Genomic DNA, 16848 nt, shown 5'->3' with positions numbered 1-16848 from the left:
TATGTACCTTACTATATAGATGATGCTATCACTAGGAAGAGCAATACTAATGAACTCTTTTAGCAGTGATCCTGCAGGGAACAGCACCCACACTGCCTCAAAAGGGAAGTCCAAGGAGGCCCAAAGGTTCTTGCAGGATTTATTGTGGGATTACCTATTTTAATTCTTTGCAGCAAAACTAGAAGCCAATGTCAAGCTGAATAGAGCATGAGAACATCTCCCTTTGCGGTATTGTTCTTTCAAAGTCTTTGCACCATGGTATCATAAGCGCGGTGCAAGAAACTGTAAAAAAACAAGGGGAAATACTGCACTTTGTAACCTGTCTTGTCCCAAAAGCTGATCTTGCTTTTCTATGGAAATGTTATTTCCTCCTGCTTTCTCGTATCACGCTACAGCACTCTGTTGTTTTACACCCTCTCCTACCGAACCTCAGCCCCAAGCCCAGTTGATGCCCCCTCCTCCTGCTGTCTAGCCCACCCTTTCTCCATTTTCTTTCTCCTCGCTCCCCGCCCCACCGCGCCTCCGGGGGAGGCAGATCCTCCCCCTGCCCGAGCCGCAAGCTGGAGGCAGCAGCTGCCGTGCCTCTGCGGCTCTCTCCCGGCAGCCGCAGCCGGGACAAGCCCGGCTCCCCCCCCGCCCCACCCTCCTTCTGGCTGCTTTGGAGGCAGCCGGCACGTAGCTGCAAGACCGGGAAAGCGACCGAGGAACGCTCGGTCGGCCTAAGTACTTGCAGATGTGCGGCACCATCGAGCTGGAAGTCGCAGCAGCGTTCAGAGCTTTCGGGTTTTTGGGTTTTTTTTTCGCTCAGCAGAGCGGTTGGAGCATTTGGGACGGCGACTTCCTGAGGGGTGCGAAGCTTCACCCCTTCCCTCCCCCCCGGCCCCAAGGAAGCGGCTTCCCCGTCCTCTGACTCCGAGACCTGGGCTGGGAGGCCAGGCCCAAACAGGAAATGCCACAAGCCTTGCTAATGGAGTCATGAGGCTTGGCACCCCCCGCGGGGCGGCAGCACCGCGGGGGCGGGGGGGCTGCGAGGGCGGGCCGGCAGCGGTCGGCGCCGGGGGCTCCCCGGCCCTGAGGGAAGCGGTGCCCGACGGCAGAGAGCGGCGGGGCCCAGCGGGGGAGGCGGCGCGGCGCGCCGCGGCCTCAGGGTGGCTGCCCCCCTTCCTCGCGGTTCCCTGGGCGCCCCGCGGGCTGCAGCGGGGCCAAGTCTGAACCTGTTCCCGCCGGAGCCCGTGGCCGAGAGCCCAGACGCGCCGCGGGGCCCTGGCTGCCGTTTGAAATGGGGGCTCCGCCTCGCCCCCCGCCTCCGCCTCCCGCCAGCCTCTCACGGCCGAGGGGAAGGGCTCGGGCGCCATGGCAACCCCGCAGCCTCCCGTGGGCGGTGCCTGGGGGCGGGAGAGGCCGGGCGCCATGGCAACCGCTCCGCCAATCGCAGCGGTGAGCGGCGTCTGCGTGGTTTGGCGACAGCCAATAGCAGCCACCGTTCCCTTGTAGGCGTGGCTGCCGGCGAAGGCCCGCCCCCCAGCGGGAAGACGGGGGCGGGGAGGACGAAGAGAGTTCCTTTGTGGGCTTTGACAATAAGATGGCGGGCGGGGAGAGGGCGGGGCCAACCGTAGAGACTGGCCCCGCCCTCTCCCTCAAGCGCGGAGCGGTCGGTGAGGCGGGAGCGGGGGCTCCTGAGCTGGGAGGCGGCGGCGACAGCAGCGGCGAGGTGGTGAGTAGGGCTGGATGGGCTGGGCTGGGCTGGGTCGGGCGCGGCGCGGGGTCCCGGGCCCGCCCGCCTTCCCCCGGGGCTCCGCGTGCGGACGGCGCGGGCGGGGAGCCGGTGCCGGCGGAGCCCGCGGAGGAGGGAGCCGATTCAAAATGGCGGCGGGCCGTTTGCCGGGAGCGCGGGACGATGAGTAACCGCCGCCCGGGGCCGTTCGCGGCCGCGCGCGCGCCCCTGGAGCGGTGAGGGGGGCCGGGGCGGCCGGGCTAAGGGGGCCCATTTCCCCGTCGGCGCTGGGCGCCCCTCTCCTCCGCTCGGTTCCTTCCCCGCCCGCGCACCCTCATCGCCTGCGCCTCCACCCCCGGGCACCCATCTGGCGCCGCCACGCGCCGTGGCGCCGCTGCCCTCCCGCCGCCGGCGCGCCGTGGCTGAGGACCTCCCCCGGCTCCCCAAGCGCACGCATCGCGGCTCAACCCCGCCTCGGCCCCCGCCGCGCTCCCTCCCCAGCCTGCGTGCGCCGGGGCTCGCTCCCCGCCCCGGCCGCGCCCGCGGGTCACGCCTCTCCCCGCCGCCTCTGGCGGGCCGCCCTGGCCCCCAGCTTCCGTCGTCTGCGTTTCCACGAGCTTTCTGCTCCTCGCACCGCCGGCCGTCGCCCCTGCCCTGGGCGTGCGGCTGCCCCGGCTTCCCAACCTGCCCTTCCTCGGGAGCTAGTGCCGCTTCCCGAAGCCCTCGTGCCCTGGAGAGGTGCCTGCCAGCCCCCTACGCCCGGGGGCTGGAACCAAACCCCAGTGCTTTATAGGTGCCTTTGTCCCATCCCAAATAGGGATGTTTCTGGCCCTGCCAGCCCTCTGCTGTGTCTGCAGCCCACCTTAAAACTCAACACCACCATACGCACACATATGCATGCCTAAAGAGGAGTACCTGGCTTTCTGTGTTCTTTTCACCATTACGCATAGCTTCGATTTCTTCCCACAGTTGTTATAACGGACATTATAAAGGGGGGGGGGTTAGAGTGGTGGAGGGGAGATACAATACCTTATTACCTTCCCATGCTAACCATCGTCACTATACTTACGGCTGTGCAAAAAGAAAAAGCACCCTGCTTAAGTGAACCTCCAGCACTGGCCTAGGTAGTTCTTGTCTGCTTTCTCCTAAAGATGGACATTGCTAAAATCTCCTACCTTCTCTGTTACTCCAACTCTTAAGAAGCTACTTAAGTACTTAAGTGTATTTTTGGCAGTGTATTACTACATGAATCTGAATTGAGTGTGAATCTGGAATGTGTAAGTTGATGCTCTAGTAAGAATTGGATCAAATTTCAAGCACCTTATTTGTAAAGCAGACTGGGAATTTGTCAATCCCAAAAGCAAGACTTTTAATGAATTGCATAATACCGTGCTCCCTGTGCTACTATTAAAAAACCAAACCAAACCAAACAAAAAACCCACCAAAACTCCTTTTTTCATACTGTATTATGCTACAGATAGCTGCTGTCTCCTTGACAGCTTTTTTCGTACAGCTATTTCAAACAGCGGTTAAGTTTAACACACTAAGTTTGGGCTCTTAACACTTGGATAGTAGTGAAAGAAGGGAGATGATATAGCTGGTCTAGATACTGCCTCTTGGACAGAGACAGATGCTGCTTGAAATTATCGGGGAATTTTGAACACCTTGCTTCTAAAGCAGCGGCAATCTTGCTCTCACATACCAAGAGGTTTTACACAGTGGCCAATACCTTTTTGAGTATGTTAATATGTAAATCAATAGAGAAACATACTTATGTTTTAATTAATTAGGTTTTAAATTTAGTATTCTCTTGAGATGAGTGCTTGTTGGAGATAGTGCAGGGAAGTCTGGGGAAGGTTGTTTATTTGCAAGGTTTTAATTGCATCTGATAATGGCTATGAAGTTAATTTTTTTTTTTTTTTTTTTACTAAGAACTTCGGTTCTGAGGCACGCTCGTATGCCAGTTAATAGAATCAGAAGAAATAATTGCTGTGACGGGCATATTCTCTAAGTTTATGCTAACAGAGGTCCACATGGTTTGTTTATTGCTCTAGGGAAGAACCTGGAATCACATGCAGCAGGTCTTACGCGTTATTATATTGGATGGGAAAACTGTTTCCTTCTTTAGTATGTTAATAGATTACAGACTGGACTGGTCTGCCAACATCCCCTACGTCTTTTAGTTTGTGGACGTGATAATGGCTCTTTTTACCAAGAACTCGTGTGTTCCCATCAACGGTCCCCTCCTGTATCAGTCTGCTATTTTGGGAGGCAAACGGCCAAAGCCTCTTCCTCTAAAATTGTCAGATATCCAAAATAGCACCAAAAAATATTTTCATTGTTTGTGTGACTGCATCATCTTTATGTGTCGTTGTTGTGGGTTTTTTTGTGGGTTTTTGTTTGTTTGTTTTTTTAAAGTTTATGCCCTTGTCACCTACCCTAAACTAAAAGCGTATCTAGTAGGAATTTGGAGATTCAAATAGGTACTGTATACAGGCTCTCAAAGAGATTGCCTTTCATTTATAGTGTTTTGAAAGTATACCCGGGGAGCAAAAACTTCTGAACTTTTATAGCATCATAAGGTGTTTGACAGAAATAAGAAATACTTTATTGACTTGATACTATGGTGTCTCACTGGAGTTGTAGTTCATATGCCTCATGACCCTGTCTTGAATGTTGCTGTGAGCTCAGTCTGTAAAAGAGAGTGAGACTATGAGTTGGTTGAAATAGAGTTTCCATGATATAACAGCATTTTAGTCTGAATATTTTGGGATAGAGTCAAAATCGATCAAAGTCAAACTGGCTTAAGAGTGTTTAAGGTGGGGTTTTTTTGTTGTGGTATTTTAACGAGTATGCAGCTTCTTGAGAAAAACATGTTTTCTGCCCTCCCCCCCAGTCCTTTGTCAACCATCTCCTTCCCCCCCAATTTTGAGAGCAAGCACTCTTCAAAATTTTTTTTTATTACCAGCCACAACAGGAAACAAAAGTAGATATCCATATGCATCTTCTTTACTTGTTTCTTTTCTAGGTATGTACTTCAGTTGCAGACAGTGAACTGTCTTGTACTGTACAGACATGTCTAGAAAAATATCTGAATTGTTTTCATATTTTATCATAAAAGTTTTTGTAGCCTGTTGAAATGGAGCATTCTTTTAGGTTTCAGTAATTAAAGGAATTGTTGCATGTGTTTGGTAGTTGTATCTGGTATATCAAATCTTATTTTGCCTTAAATGTGTGTTTAAAAACTCAGCCTTTATAATTAAAACAATTTAATTACTGTCATTACTTTCATTATTGTCATCTTGCAAAGTAAATCTTAGTGATAAAGTTTCTGTGCTGGTAAAGGAAAATTCTCCCTGGTTTTGCTATGTTTCAGTTTTATATTTGTGCATGCTTGCTCTTTTTCTCTAGATGCTACAGAGATACATGGTTTCGTACAACAAAGGTGAAAACTGTATAGTTTTCTGATAAAAGTAATGAAGACTTGCTTTCAGTATGCTTTTGTGCGCGTTTAAATTTTTCAGATGATCACTAAAGATTTTTTTTTGCTCTTTAAATGGCAAAGGTATAGGGATAAGGGAGAGGCTGGTCCAAAGGTCAGGGTAATTGCCTAGGACTTAGACTTAAACTGGCAGTTTCCTTCTCCTGCCACAGATTTTGTGTGTATTGTTGGGCAAATCACCTTTGTGCTCCAGCTGTAAATTGGGTTTAATAGTACTATTTGAATTTGTAGGATTGTTGTAGAGATACTGAAGCAATTGGCAAAATATAGAGGTGTATAAGTTTCTGAAATGGGAAACTATTTTGTTCTGCATCTCCTGTACTTGGCTGACATCTTGCTTCCTGGTACTTGGTAGGTGGTGCTCTAACTTTTACTGTATGGACTCTTGCTCAGTAGCATGGGAGAAGAGGAAGGACTACATCAAACACAATTACTGGTATGTAATTTTTGCTTCTTAAATGAAACTGTAATCTAGTATTTTGTGCAGTCTCAGGAACAGGGTGACAAAGAACTGGTTTTATGATGTAAGATACTAATTGGAAGTGTTACAGGAAAAAAAATCCAGTGAATGCTGTGAAAGGTTTACCTTTAAGAATCCATAAACATTTTTTCCTCCATTTCTACACACCCAAGTGTGTGATGTATTGAGGTCTTCAAGTTTTCTGCTGTTCTGTTGGTGTGTCTTAGAATAGTTTCTGTTCTTCTGTTGGTGTATCCTAGATAGTAGATGTATGAAAACCAGGTTAACGTTCAATTGAAGTTTTAATTATTCTTCACAAGAATATAAGCTGAAATAAAAGAAGCTTCAAACTCTGCACAGTGTTTAATGTTTGATGATGTAATCATACATGGTTGATAAGTAGTCCCAAAAGATGTCTCTAGAGGTCAAGTTTCACATGGGGTGTGTGTGTTTAGAAATTACTGTACATACAACTTTGTAGGAAAAATTAAATGGGATATCCTCCGATAGGAAGTTGCAGGAATATCTAAAAACCTGGAAAAGGCGCTATCAAGCAAAAACTTGGGTTGTATTTAATGGGAATAATGCAAATATTTTAAGTTACAGGAGAAAATTTTACAAGAAACTTCCAAAGCATTTAATATATTGGTAATCCATGGATAGCTTTTAAGAAGTCTGAAAAATGACCATAAGACCAAGTTCATATATTCTATATTGTAGTCTCTGCATATTATGATTTCTTTATATTACGATTTCTAAAGAGTTTTGTATCTTCAGTGGAAAGAAATCTTTAAGAGTCAGCAAATCCAAAAAAAGCTTATTTCATGGATATATACAGCATTGTAAGAAGCGTTGTACAGAGTCAGACCAAATGTTTAGCTAGCTACTGTGCTATCCCCAGGTTTGCAGAGTAGATAAGTACGTAATGTATTTTGAAAGGAACAATGTTGTTGCACTTTGGTGGATTTTTAGTGACTCTGAAAAAGCTGAGAGAGTGCTCTCTGAAAACATGGGGAACATACTGTAGCAACCAGAAAAGCAAGGCAGAGGTTAGGGCTTACCAAGGGAAATGGAAAATGATATAGAAAGACACTGCAATAGTATTTTGGTTTTATCAGCTTTTAGTTGAAAACCTGTGTTTTGTTTGGGTCACTACATTAAAAAAATCCCCAAATATTGGGCAAACAGGAATTCTAAGGACAGAAGACTTAGAAGGGACATTACAAAGGTGCATAAATGTAAAGATAAGGTACTAGCTTTCATTTGCAGCCTAATTTTTATAAGAATAAAAGAAGTGACATCTACTGCATTTTAAAAAAAAAAGTTACTTTGTATTTCAAGAGATCAGCTGCAATATTTGAATGGGGCACTGTTGTCAAAATTAGTGCAATTCAGAAGATATCTGGAGGCTAGTGCTTGAAAGTCATACCTTGGAAAATTCAGCAAGTGATTTTTAGATGTAAATAATGAGAACCCTGGATGCACCCCACTTATTTTGAGCTGGTGAACCTAAACTAGGCATACGGGAATTTTGCTTTCTTATAGTCAACTGGGAAAGAAGTACAGAAGCCTATACAGAGGATGACTGTGCCTATCCTTATTGGACTTGCACAATTCATGTTGGAATTACACAGTTCAGTTACTCATCTGGGTAAGGGAACCAGAAGGACTGCTTTAGCCACCTCAGTTGAATGTCTCAAGTTATATGGAACAAATCTAGATCTTACTCTCCCTGTAGCCAAAATGAGCTAACCTTTTCAAGTATGCTGCCCGTGGTATTTTTTTCATGTTACTCTTGCCATTACAGGCATGTTGATGTTCTGGAGGGGTCAAATCTTTTAAAGATGGTGTGCCAGGTTGTATTTTTATTTCCAAAATTAGAGGTTAAGCATGCCAGTAGAAACTCGGGAGGAGCGAGGAGAAACTGCCTCTCCAGTAGGTGAAATACAGCCGTTGAGATGTTTGCTTCTGTGTGAAGCAGTGGCTCCTGACTTCCATCAAGTGTGGAGCTTTATGGGAGCCAGGAGCTGGGAGCCCCTGCCTCTCTCCGATGCCATGACTTGTGGACCTGCTCACCCCTGGTTCCCGAGCGCCGTCTTTGGGACCCAGTCCATATGTTCCTGACCCCTGTTGTACCACACTGGCCATTCTATAACCTGGTATGACAATTCTGATGTTTCTATCTTAAAAGAATTTGCTGTTTAAATTTAAGATTAAAGTTTTCTGTTTTGTTTTTTAGTTTTTTTTTTTCCCTCCCTCTTGAGCCGTTTATGTTGTACAAGAATTTTTTATTTTATTTTTTTTTTAACAGGACACAATGTTTGTGCGAGGATTAAAGAGAAAATGTTTTGATGGCGAAGAAGATATTGAAGGAACTCTGGCTGGTATTAAGGCTATTCCTTCATATAATCTTCAGCGGCAGTCACTTTTAGATATGTCCTTGGTTAAACTTCAGCTGTGTCACATGCTGGTTGAACCTAACCTTTGTCGTTCGGTACTTATAGCCAACACGGTACGGCAGATCCAAGAGGAAATGACTCAAGATGGGACTTGGCAGATGATAAATACACAGAGTACAGGGCAGGCATCCCTGGATCGTCTTGTTTCAACAGATATCCTCTGTCGTTCATCTAGGGAACAAGCTGAGGGAAAGCATGTTCCAGGCTATAGTACTTTCAATAAAGACTTTGAGGGTGACCAGGCGCAAGATAGTTCAGAAACTATGTCAACAGTCTCTTCAGTGCAAGCTCCGAGAAACCTGCAGAGCAATGTGTGGGAAATGGAGAATCCACAAGAAAATAAAGGAAACTTTCAAAAATCATTAGATCAAATATTTGAGACACTAGAGAATAAAAGTCCTAATTCTGTTGAAGATCTGTTTTCAGAAGTTGACAATTCTTACTATGATCTTGATACTATGTTAACAGGCATGATGAGCAACACGAAAATGGGACACTGTGATGGGCTTGAAACGTTTTCTTCTCCAACAACTACAACTTCTAACTCTAATTGTAAATCTGATCTTAATGAGCTTGATCATATTGTGGAAATCCTTGTTGAATCCTGAAATTCCTTATGTAGGAGATAAAGATCTGTTAATGAGAAAAAAAGACTCGAGAAAGCTATTTCCACAGTTTGTTCTATCAAATCTGCACAAATATCTATATATTATATAGATACATATGGTAAAAAAGCACTTCATATTGCAAAATAGTGTTAACTCTTAAAGTTAACCTGCAACTTGTAGTGTAATAATCCAATTTGTTGTCCATTGAACTGTAAGTACATACGGTAAATGTTTTTAAGTTTGGGGTCCAAGGCTCTTGAAATTGGGTTCCTTTTACCAATTTGTTTTAGCCTTTGATGGAGGATATGCTCAGTGAGAGGGAGCCTCTCATCTTTTTCTTATACTTCTCCCAGTAAAAATGGTAATAAACGTAGAGAGAAGTTGGATAACTGGTTTCCTATTTTCCTCCGGTTTCCACTTTGTTACACCACATAACTCCTACCATATCTGCTGCTTCTGTTCTAAGTCGCTACATGGCTCTTAAAGAGCAGTATGCAATAGTTCCTGTTATCCTAGCTAGCTTACTCTGTTTTTTGCTACAATTTTTACTTCAAAAATAGTTTTAAAGTGTTTATTGGTGTTTAGATTTTTCCAGGTATTTTCCTAAGATATATTTTTACTACAGATGTTATGTCAGCTGCTAACTTAGTAACTTTTGATCATATCTGCAGTTGGTGTATTTTTTGAAAGATTTTCAAAAAGGGATGTTTTTTTACTGTGAGCTACCCAATGTAGTTCAGTAAAGTGTATGTAAATGTAAATATACGATTTTATACTTTACATTAAAATGTAAGAGCTGTTTTCATGATTCTGTTTTATAGAGTAGTACTTTACTAAATTGCGAATTGTACAATTATGCTTTTCATACCCCATATACTTGAGTGTCATTAGAGGAAGAGCTTTGATCCCGGTAGATACAATTACATTTAATTCATTTCAGACCATATTTTTTGTTAACTACAAACCTAAATTACGTAGGTTTTTATTTATGTGTATTTATATGTAAATGTCATCAAGTGAATTGTTTATCACTGAAGTCTACCATCAAATATTTGTTTATGTGGGATAACTGTCTTGCACTAATTACTACAAAAAGTGTTATTAGCGGCCTTTAAATCTCAACTGGTATGTCATGATGTCTTGTCATAATTAATATGCTCCACTCTTACCAAGGGTTTCCTCTTGGCTTTTTTTAATAACAGAAGATAATACAACATGGGATGGTGTTCTTTTCTTCAAGTACTCACATTCGTTTTAGAGTGTATATAATTAATCTTATTCCTATGAGACTTTTTCAGGCGAAAGGGGGAGATCAAGTACAGTGTATGACTTTGTTACAAACTGACAAATGTTTACCTTCACAAGCTGGTACTGGGGAAGAGCTCCGAACTAGCAGGGAGGTAGAGAAGGGGGAAAAGATTGGCTAGTTTCTGGAATGTGCTAGGGGAAGAGATCCGCCAGTAATTCAGTTGTTTTCTGGAGACCTGAACCAAGGAAGTTGCTGAACACGAAGAGAGTACGTTTCTGCGTCTGACAGACTCTGCCTTCCCACAAGTGACTTTACCTACTACGCCCTACCCTTTTCAGATCCTCAGACCCCTAAAAAGGGGAGGGTGGGGGCAGGGGGGTGTTAAGGACATTCCAGTGTCGCCTGCACAAAAGGAGACCACTGAGCTTATGATTTCAACACGTGCTTTAGAAGCATCTGGTTTGGGGAAAAATGACATCACTTTGATAAATTTTTCAAATTTGATAGTTGAATGCATATGAACTCGACCACCTGAAACCATGCAGTTGGTGTGAGTCTTGAATTTGAAAATGTTTTTTGTATCAAACTTGGACATGAGATAATCCATAGTTACTGTAGTAGTTAAACATCGCTTCCTCAATTAAAGCTTGATTAGTAACGTCATATTAAATTGTGAAATACCATATAGATACTTGCAAGTTCAGTCCACATAATACAGCGGGACCAAAGAAACAAGCCAATACTAGAGACATTACTCATAACTGAAAGGTGTTGCAGTAGTATATCCTGCTTCAGGAGGATACAAATATTGATGTGAACTACCGTATCTCACAGTGACATAACAGTGTGTTTTACTTGGCAGTGTTTGTTGCAGTATCAGAGATTCTTCCTTCAAAATTATAAATCCACAGGAAATGTTTCTTGATGCTTTTCTGTGTGCAAATAGATCCACTGAATTGGACAGCAGATGCCTTAGGGTAAAGCAGAAAGCCAGGCAGTTTCAAAGTTTTATAGAGGGAACATTAGCATTGAGTAACTAAATTATCTTCTGTCCCTCTGGGGAAGTTCCCCAAAACTGCTATGAACTGTGGTTCAAAACCCACAGGTTTGAACAACTGTGGGTGTTCCCCTCTGCCCCCCCTTGCCCTCCATTTTCATAACATGAGCAATTGCATGTTAAGATATTTAAAAACGTGCTCTTCCCCGCCTCCTTAGTGTGCATCAGTCTCCATGTTACAGGTAGGAATTAGTAGAATTTGCTCATAACTGTGCAACTGTATATGTCAAATGCGTGTGTGTGTATATATATATATGTATCTATATCTTACTGTACCAGGCATCTAGCTGGGTGCATTCCTTTACTGAGGAAGCTATGCCTACTTAGAGCAATTTGTAGAGACTATTTGGCTTAACAGGAAAGGTATTAGGTAAGTATGCATTTATGTAGTTAAGCATTTAAACAGAAATATATATCCTGTTTTATTACGTTCTTAAAACTTAGGCCAAATCTTACGTGCTTTTACATGCCTGATATCTTGGCTCAAGTCTTCAGCAGGTATAAGAATTTGTATTGCTGAAACTTGCACGGTCACTGTACAGAATTGATGCGTGCCTAGAACTGGTCTGACTTTGCAAGGACCAGTGTAAAATCAGCTTGTCTCCCTTGGTGTGTCTCAGTCTAATTCAGCTGCTCGTGCTGGGTAGCTTCGCTTCTCCTGGTTAAAAAAAAAAAAAAAAAAAAAAAAAAAAAAAAAAAAAGAGCTTTATTTTCTAACTCGCATTGTGATTTCTTTGCTAGTCCAAAGAGGTCTTAGTTAAATATGCATCACTTAGGTTAATACAGTATATTTCCCCTCTATCTATTCCTCTAAGATACTGAGAGACATCAGAAATGATAGGGTGCCTGTAAGACGGTGAATTTTAAATTACTTATTTTGTGAACTGTTACTACAAATGGCAAGAGATGATACTTGCTGATGGTGATTTTCTTAATTTCTACATATAAATGGGAAATAATTTAACCGCTGTTAAATTAGGAAAGGCTGCTGTAAGATTTTGCTACCACTTCTAGCACCCTTTTTTCTTTTATGTGCTCCTAGGGAAAAGAGTCATGAAAACTTGCACGGCAGTTGATGCCGTGTCTGTAACAAGGCTGTTGGTCTGAATGACATAACCCAGCTTTTGACTTGCGCAAAAAGACGTACTTTTGAGCAAATAGCTAACATCAAATCTGCTTCCTTCTCAGGTAACCTTGAATATCTGTCCCCTTCTGCCTCTGTGCCTGTGGTTTTATTTCTCCTCCTCCCTTGCCAGAAAATCCAGAACGCATGGAGCTTCTGGAGCTCGGGCATTCAGCAAAGGCAAGACGTGTGAGGATCCAGGCTGCGTTAACAATGCCTTGTGCGCGTGAAAGCTTGTCTGCTTATCGCTTCCCTGTTTGTTTGGTGTTTGCTGTTTGGTTTTTTTAATCCCCTCTCTCTTCCGCAGCTCTGTGAGTTTATCTAGCAAAAGATGTTGCCTGTCTCTATGAACATAGCCATGTTTGCCTGAAGGACAAATTTGGTAAATGAAGAGGGAATCGTTTGTTTGGATGAACAGCACCCTTCCAGACTGCTCAGAGGCGCAGCAGTGAGGGGTTTCAGCCTGGTGCAGGTTAGGGATTCACATGCGAGTCTTCACACTCACCAGGAATTACCTGTTTTCAAAGCTGTCCTTAGACTGTTTTTGAAGTCTCAGGTATGTCTGGACTGCTTTAGTAGGCATTTTAGAAAGCATTATTGTAAATTGACTGATAGTATAGTTTTATATTGTAATTATCAGACCATTATGAATGTCTTGTGCCTCAGAATATTGATTTGTGAGTGTATGACTGCTTTACAGTTCTGCAACTTACTCCCTATTCCCATATAACTAAACAAACTGTCAAAACCTAGGATGAAAAAACCACCCATTTATTTGGTGGCATCTAGGATACGACAAATAAAAATGCTTTCAAAAGTGACTTCTGTTCAAAGTGAAAGTATGTTTTTGTCTCAGGCCTAGGATGTATAGTCCCTTATGCAAAAAAACCATGACAGATCATGACAAATTTTGATTGCTCATCAACTCTTAAATGAGTGTGATTTCACACTATGTGACTAATACTAAAAGTACAAAAGCACCAACTTCCAAAGAAATGAAATACACGTCTTAGCAAAATATGTATTTTTGTCAGTTTGGCTCGTTCAACTATAAGCTTTCACGAGGATTGTATAAACTCCTTTTGGTGTCTCTTGCAAAGTTGACAGTTAAGATAAATTTTCCTATTTTTTCAAGGAAGTTCCACAAAGATGAAATCCCACTGAATAATTCAAGTTGTCAGGAAAGAGGTTTACTTCAGATGTCTGTAGTGACTTGAATTTTTTTTTAAAGCCAATGAAAAATTCTGAAATTTGGTTATCTGACATGATTTTCACAAGTTTGTATGGTTGCTTTTTTAAAAAAAATAATTACTCCTTTGCTTAACCAAGATTCCCCCAGAATGAGTGTTTTATGACCTGAAGAATTATTGTGGTAAATGTTGATGCACGACCAACATGTCAACAGGAAAATATAAAGCTAGAGGCAACTTTCTATTGCAGGGAAAACATTCAGTAATTTTAACCGTCATCTTTTTAGGGAAGAATAATTGAAGGTACAGGTGACTGTATGACTTCTTGCAAAAACAGAATTAAAAAGAAATTGTGTCCACATGTCTGCTGTATTTGGAAGTCCCCTAGGAGCATGTGGGAAGTGGCGAGTACGTACTGCAATAGTAAAATGCTACAACAAAGGAGCAGTATATCGTATTTTTCATGTGCCAATTACAGACAAGTTTTGGAGATCAAGAAAATGTAATGTAATTTCAACCTTGGGTTGTGCAAGCTTCCAAAACAGGACTTCTAAAGGGCAGAGCAGGTACATTGCTAAAAAAAAAACACCAAAAGAGTTTAATACTCAGAGGAGAAAAACAGTACTTGTAACAAATTCACTTTTCTGTGTTTGAGATCATTATTGAGTGAAATGCTAGATATGGAAAGTACTGGGAGTTGGGATTTTTTTTTGTCCAGTAAGCTGACTGAAGTTTAAGATAAAATTGTTGAATGGTTATTTGTTTTAACTGAAGCCCAGTAACATGGTTTGCTTTTGTGTCTCTGCTTTGTTTGAATGGTATAGGGAGAAAGCACTTTTTCTTGTAAATGGTGATTCTTTTGACAAAATAGAATAATGGCTTATTTAGTACTCTGACAAATATTCAAGAATGTGTTTTTTTGTTTTTTTTTTTAAATACCATCTTGAGTCATGGATTTTTGTTTTTTTTTTTAAACTTGAGTAAGTGTAGGATTAGTTAGTAGTTCACAGAGGCTTTACCACCAAAAAGAGGTGATAAAACTAATCAGGCTTTAGTGCAGTAAGCACTACTTTTTCTCACTTTCCTATGGAAGTATGGCATACATGATTGTTCTGTCATTCAGCTTCAGAATACCTGATTAATTTCAACCAAATCTGGCAGATCTCTCAGTCACTACATTTTTAGAATTTTTTTTTTTTTAAGTGTGGAGGTGAAAGAGATCAGAACAAAACTGCGTTCTGTACCGATATCCAGTAATCCAGATAAAGGAGAGACATTTACAAGTTTCCAGGCATGAGACCAGCTTCAATTAGAGCTTGTACCGTAGACACAGAGGCAATTAATCACAGGCATAAATCCATAGGAAAGCAGTCTTCATTAGTTCCTGTGTTCCTGGAACTGTGTTTTTGAATAGGTGCCTAGTATGAAGGTAAGTAGAAGTAGCAGACCTCCAGTAATCCTCTCAGATGAGTTATATAGAGACCCTGGTTGGTTTTGGGGTTGGGGTTTTTTCTGGTTCATGTGAAATTTGCTGCAAAAGCAAAAATGCTGCTCATGAGAATGGTATCCTGGCCTGCTGCAGTGAGTATAGTCATACTGAAAGACCATGTTTAGATCATAAAAAAAATCATATTGTTAAGTCCTCTGTTTGCCTCGAGGTCAGTTTAAGGCAAAACGGGAGAGCGTTAAAGACTCCTAGAACATGACCTCATATGAGAAAGTAAGGGCCTTTTAAAGAAAGTTTTTGTCAAGAAAGACCTTATATGCGAGCTCAGACCTCTGAATTCTTAAGCCTGTGAGACAAGCACGGCTCCTCTAGCTTAAGATGCGAGTTGCACGGGACATAAACATCACTAAGCTGAACGAGGTTCCAGTTCTCTTATATGAATCCCACTGTTGACACTTGACGCAAGTGAAAAAGTGACAAAAACCTTTGCAAATAATCAGTGTATTTTGTGTAATTTCTATTAACATCTCCAAATCTTCTGCATCAGAACTTTGGATTTATGGCCTGTACTCAAACAACTCCCTGTTAATTTTTTTCATAGATCTTGTCAGAGCATGTATGAAACAGAACTGACTTTTCTAAAAACTCCTGCTGTACAAGGCACGCGCACCCTTTTCTGTTAAACAAAAATCGGTTACAAAACAGCTGACCGCGTTAGGTTAATAACTTAAGAAAGAGCAGGGAAAGCGGGGTGACCGGTGTTGGTGTCTGCCAGAGGTCTGCTAAACGGGGACAAATGTGCTTTACCCATCTAGGCTCGTGGCAGTTGGAAAGGGGGAGGACACGAAGGCGAAGGGGCTGCGAGAATGGCAGGGTGGCTCCGGTATGGCATTAACTCACTGTAGCTCTAGAGAGGAATGAATTGTCTGCTGTACCAGTGCTATGGGGTTGCTTGGAGAACGTATAGTTTTGGTCAACTGGGGTTGAGTCTAGAAAACCTCATTTTTGCTCAAGTTATTAAAACATTTTGGTGGTGGTGCTGCTGGTTAAATTACCCCTTTTTATGCTGCATTAGACATAATCCTTCCAGGTATGTCCCCTCCACACCAGCTACCTTTGTACGTCTATCCTGTATCTATTCCTTGGAGATAATCCCTGGCATATGGCAGGGGTCGGTCCTGGCGCGATACTCCTGGCTGTCCCTGGTTGACTTGAGCAGACAAAAGAATCCTGAACATCTTAGAGTTACTCTTCCGCTTAAGCCACAGCGCATGGTGGGAAGGGAAGGGGTATGGGGGGGGATATTTGGTCCACTCCTCCCCCTTAATGCTGCCACCGGTCCCCTGCTTGTACTTGGTGCAGCAGATGGACCATGGGGGTAGGGGTGTCACCCCTCAGCCGTTCGGGGAGGCATCCTCCTCCGACACAGCCCCTGCAGCGTGTCAAAAAGGATTCATTAATGCTTGTTGTGGCAGCACTCGCTCCCCTTCTGTGCTCCGTGACCCCCGGCAGCGAGGTCAGAGCACAGCTGTGGCCCAGAAATCGGTGGCGGCACGCTGCAGGAGAGGGGTGGCCTGCAGAGACGGTCCCCTCGCCTCCAGCGATGGATCCTGCCGGGGTCAGCTATGGCTTTCCGTGCCTCTCTGCCCTTCGCCCCATCCTTTGGGTCACAGGCCCTGCGTGCTCCTACCCCTTCGCAAATGCCTGTCAGGAGGCAGAAGGGTTGAATCTGTTTGACCTGAGGGGTTTCATAAAACCATCGGTTTTCTTTAGCTGAATAATCGCAAAAAGCAACTCGTGTTTTGTCAAAGTTGTAGTTTATCTCCACCAGACAACTGCAAGTGTTTCTGTAGTGTTTATTAGACCAACATATAATCTGTGTGTGAATTTGGTCTGCGCGTGCGTTCAATGTAGGAAGAACCCTGTCTGCGCAAATGTGCTTGGGTTTGGTTTGTTTTTACTGTCCTAGGGGTTAATCTAAACCCATCTCTGCGAGAGCTGAGCAGCTTTTTGGGGATTCATCAGGTAACCCATGGTAG

At 43.2% G+C, this 16848-nt stretch overlaps 1 protein-coding gene across 1 annotated transcript; it reads left to right on the top strand.

Annotated features, from left to right (window-relative positions):
- The first annotated feature begins 1647 nt into the window (after positions 1–1647).
- CDCA4 (cell division cycle associated 4) lies at positions 1648–9911 on the top strand. Its single transcript, XM_076345592.1, is given in 5 exon segments — positions 1648–1714; positions 5572–5652; positions 7558–7717; positions 7720–7835; positions 7988–9911. Coding segments are annotated over 4 exon segments (1071 nt in total). The 5' UTR covers positions 1648–1714; positions 5572–5613; the 3' UTR covers positions 8744–9911.
- The last annotated feature ends 6937 nt before the right edge of the window (positions 9912–16848 follow it).

The sequence above is a fragment of the Aptenodytes patagonicus genome, chromosome 7, assembly GCF_965638725.1.
Source record: "Aptenodytes patagonicus chromosome 7, bAptPat1.pri.cur, whole genome shotgun sequence".
NCBI lineage: Eukaryota > Metazoa > Chordata > Aves > Sphenisciformes > Spheniscidae > Aptenodytes > Aptenodytes patagonicus.
This window is presented reverse-complemented; position numbering and strand designations above follow the sequence as displayed.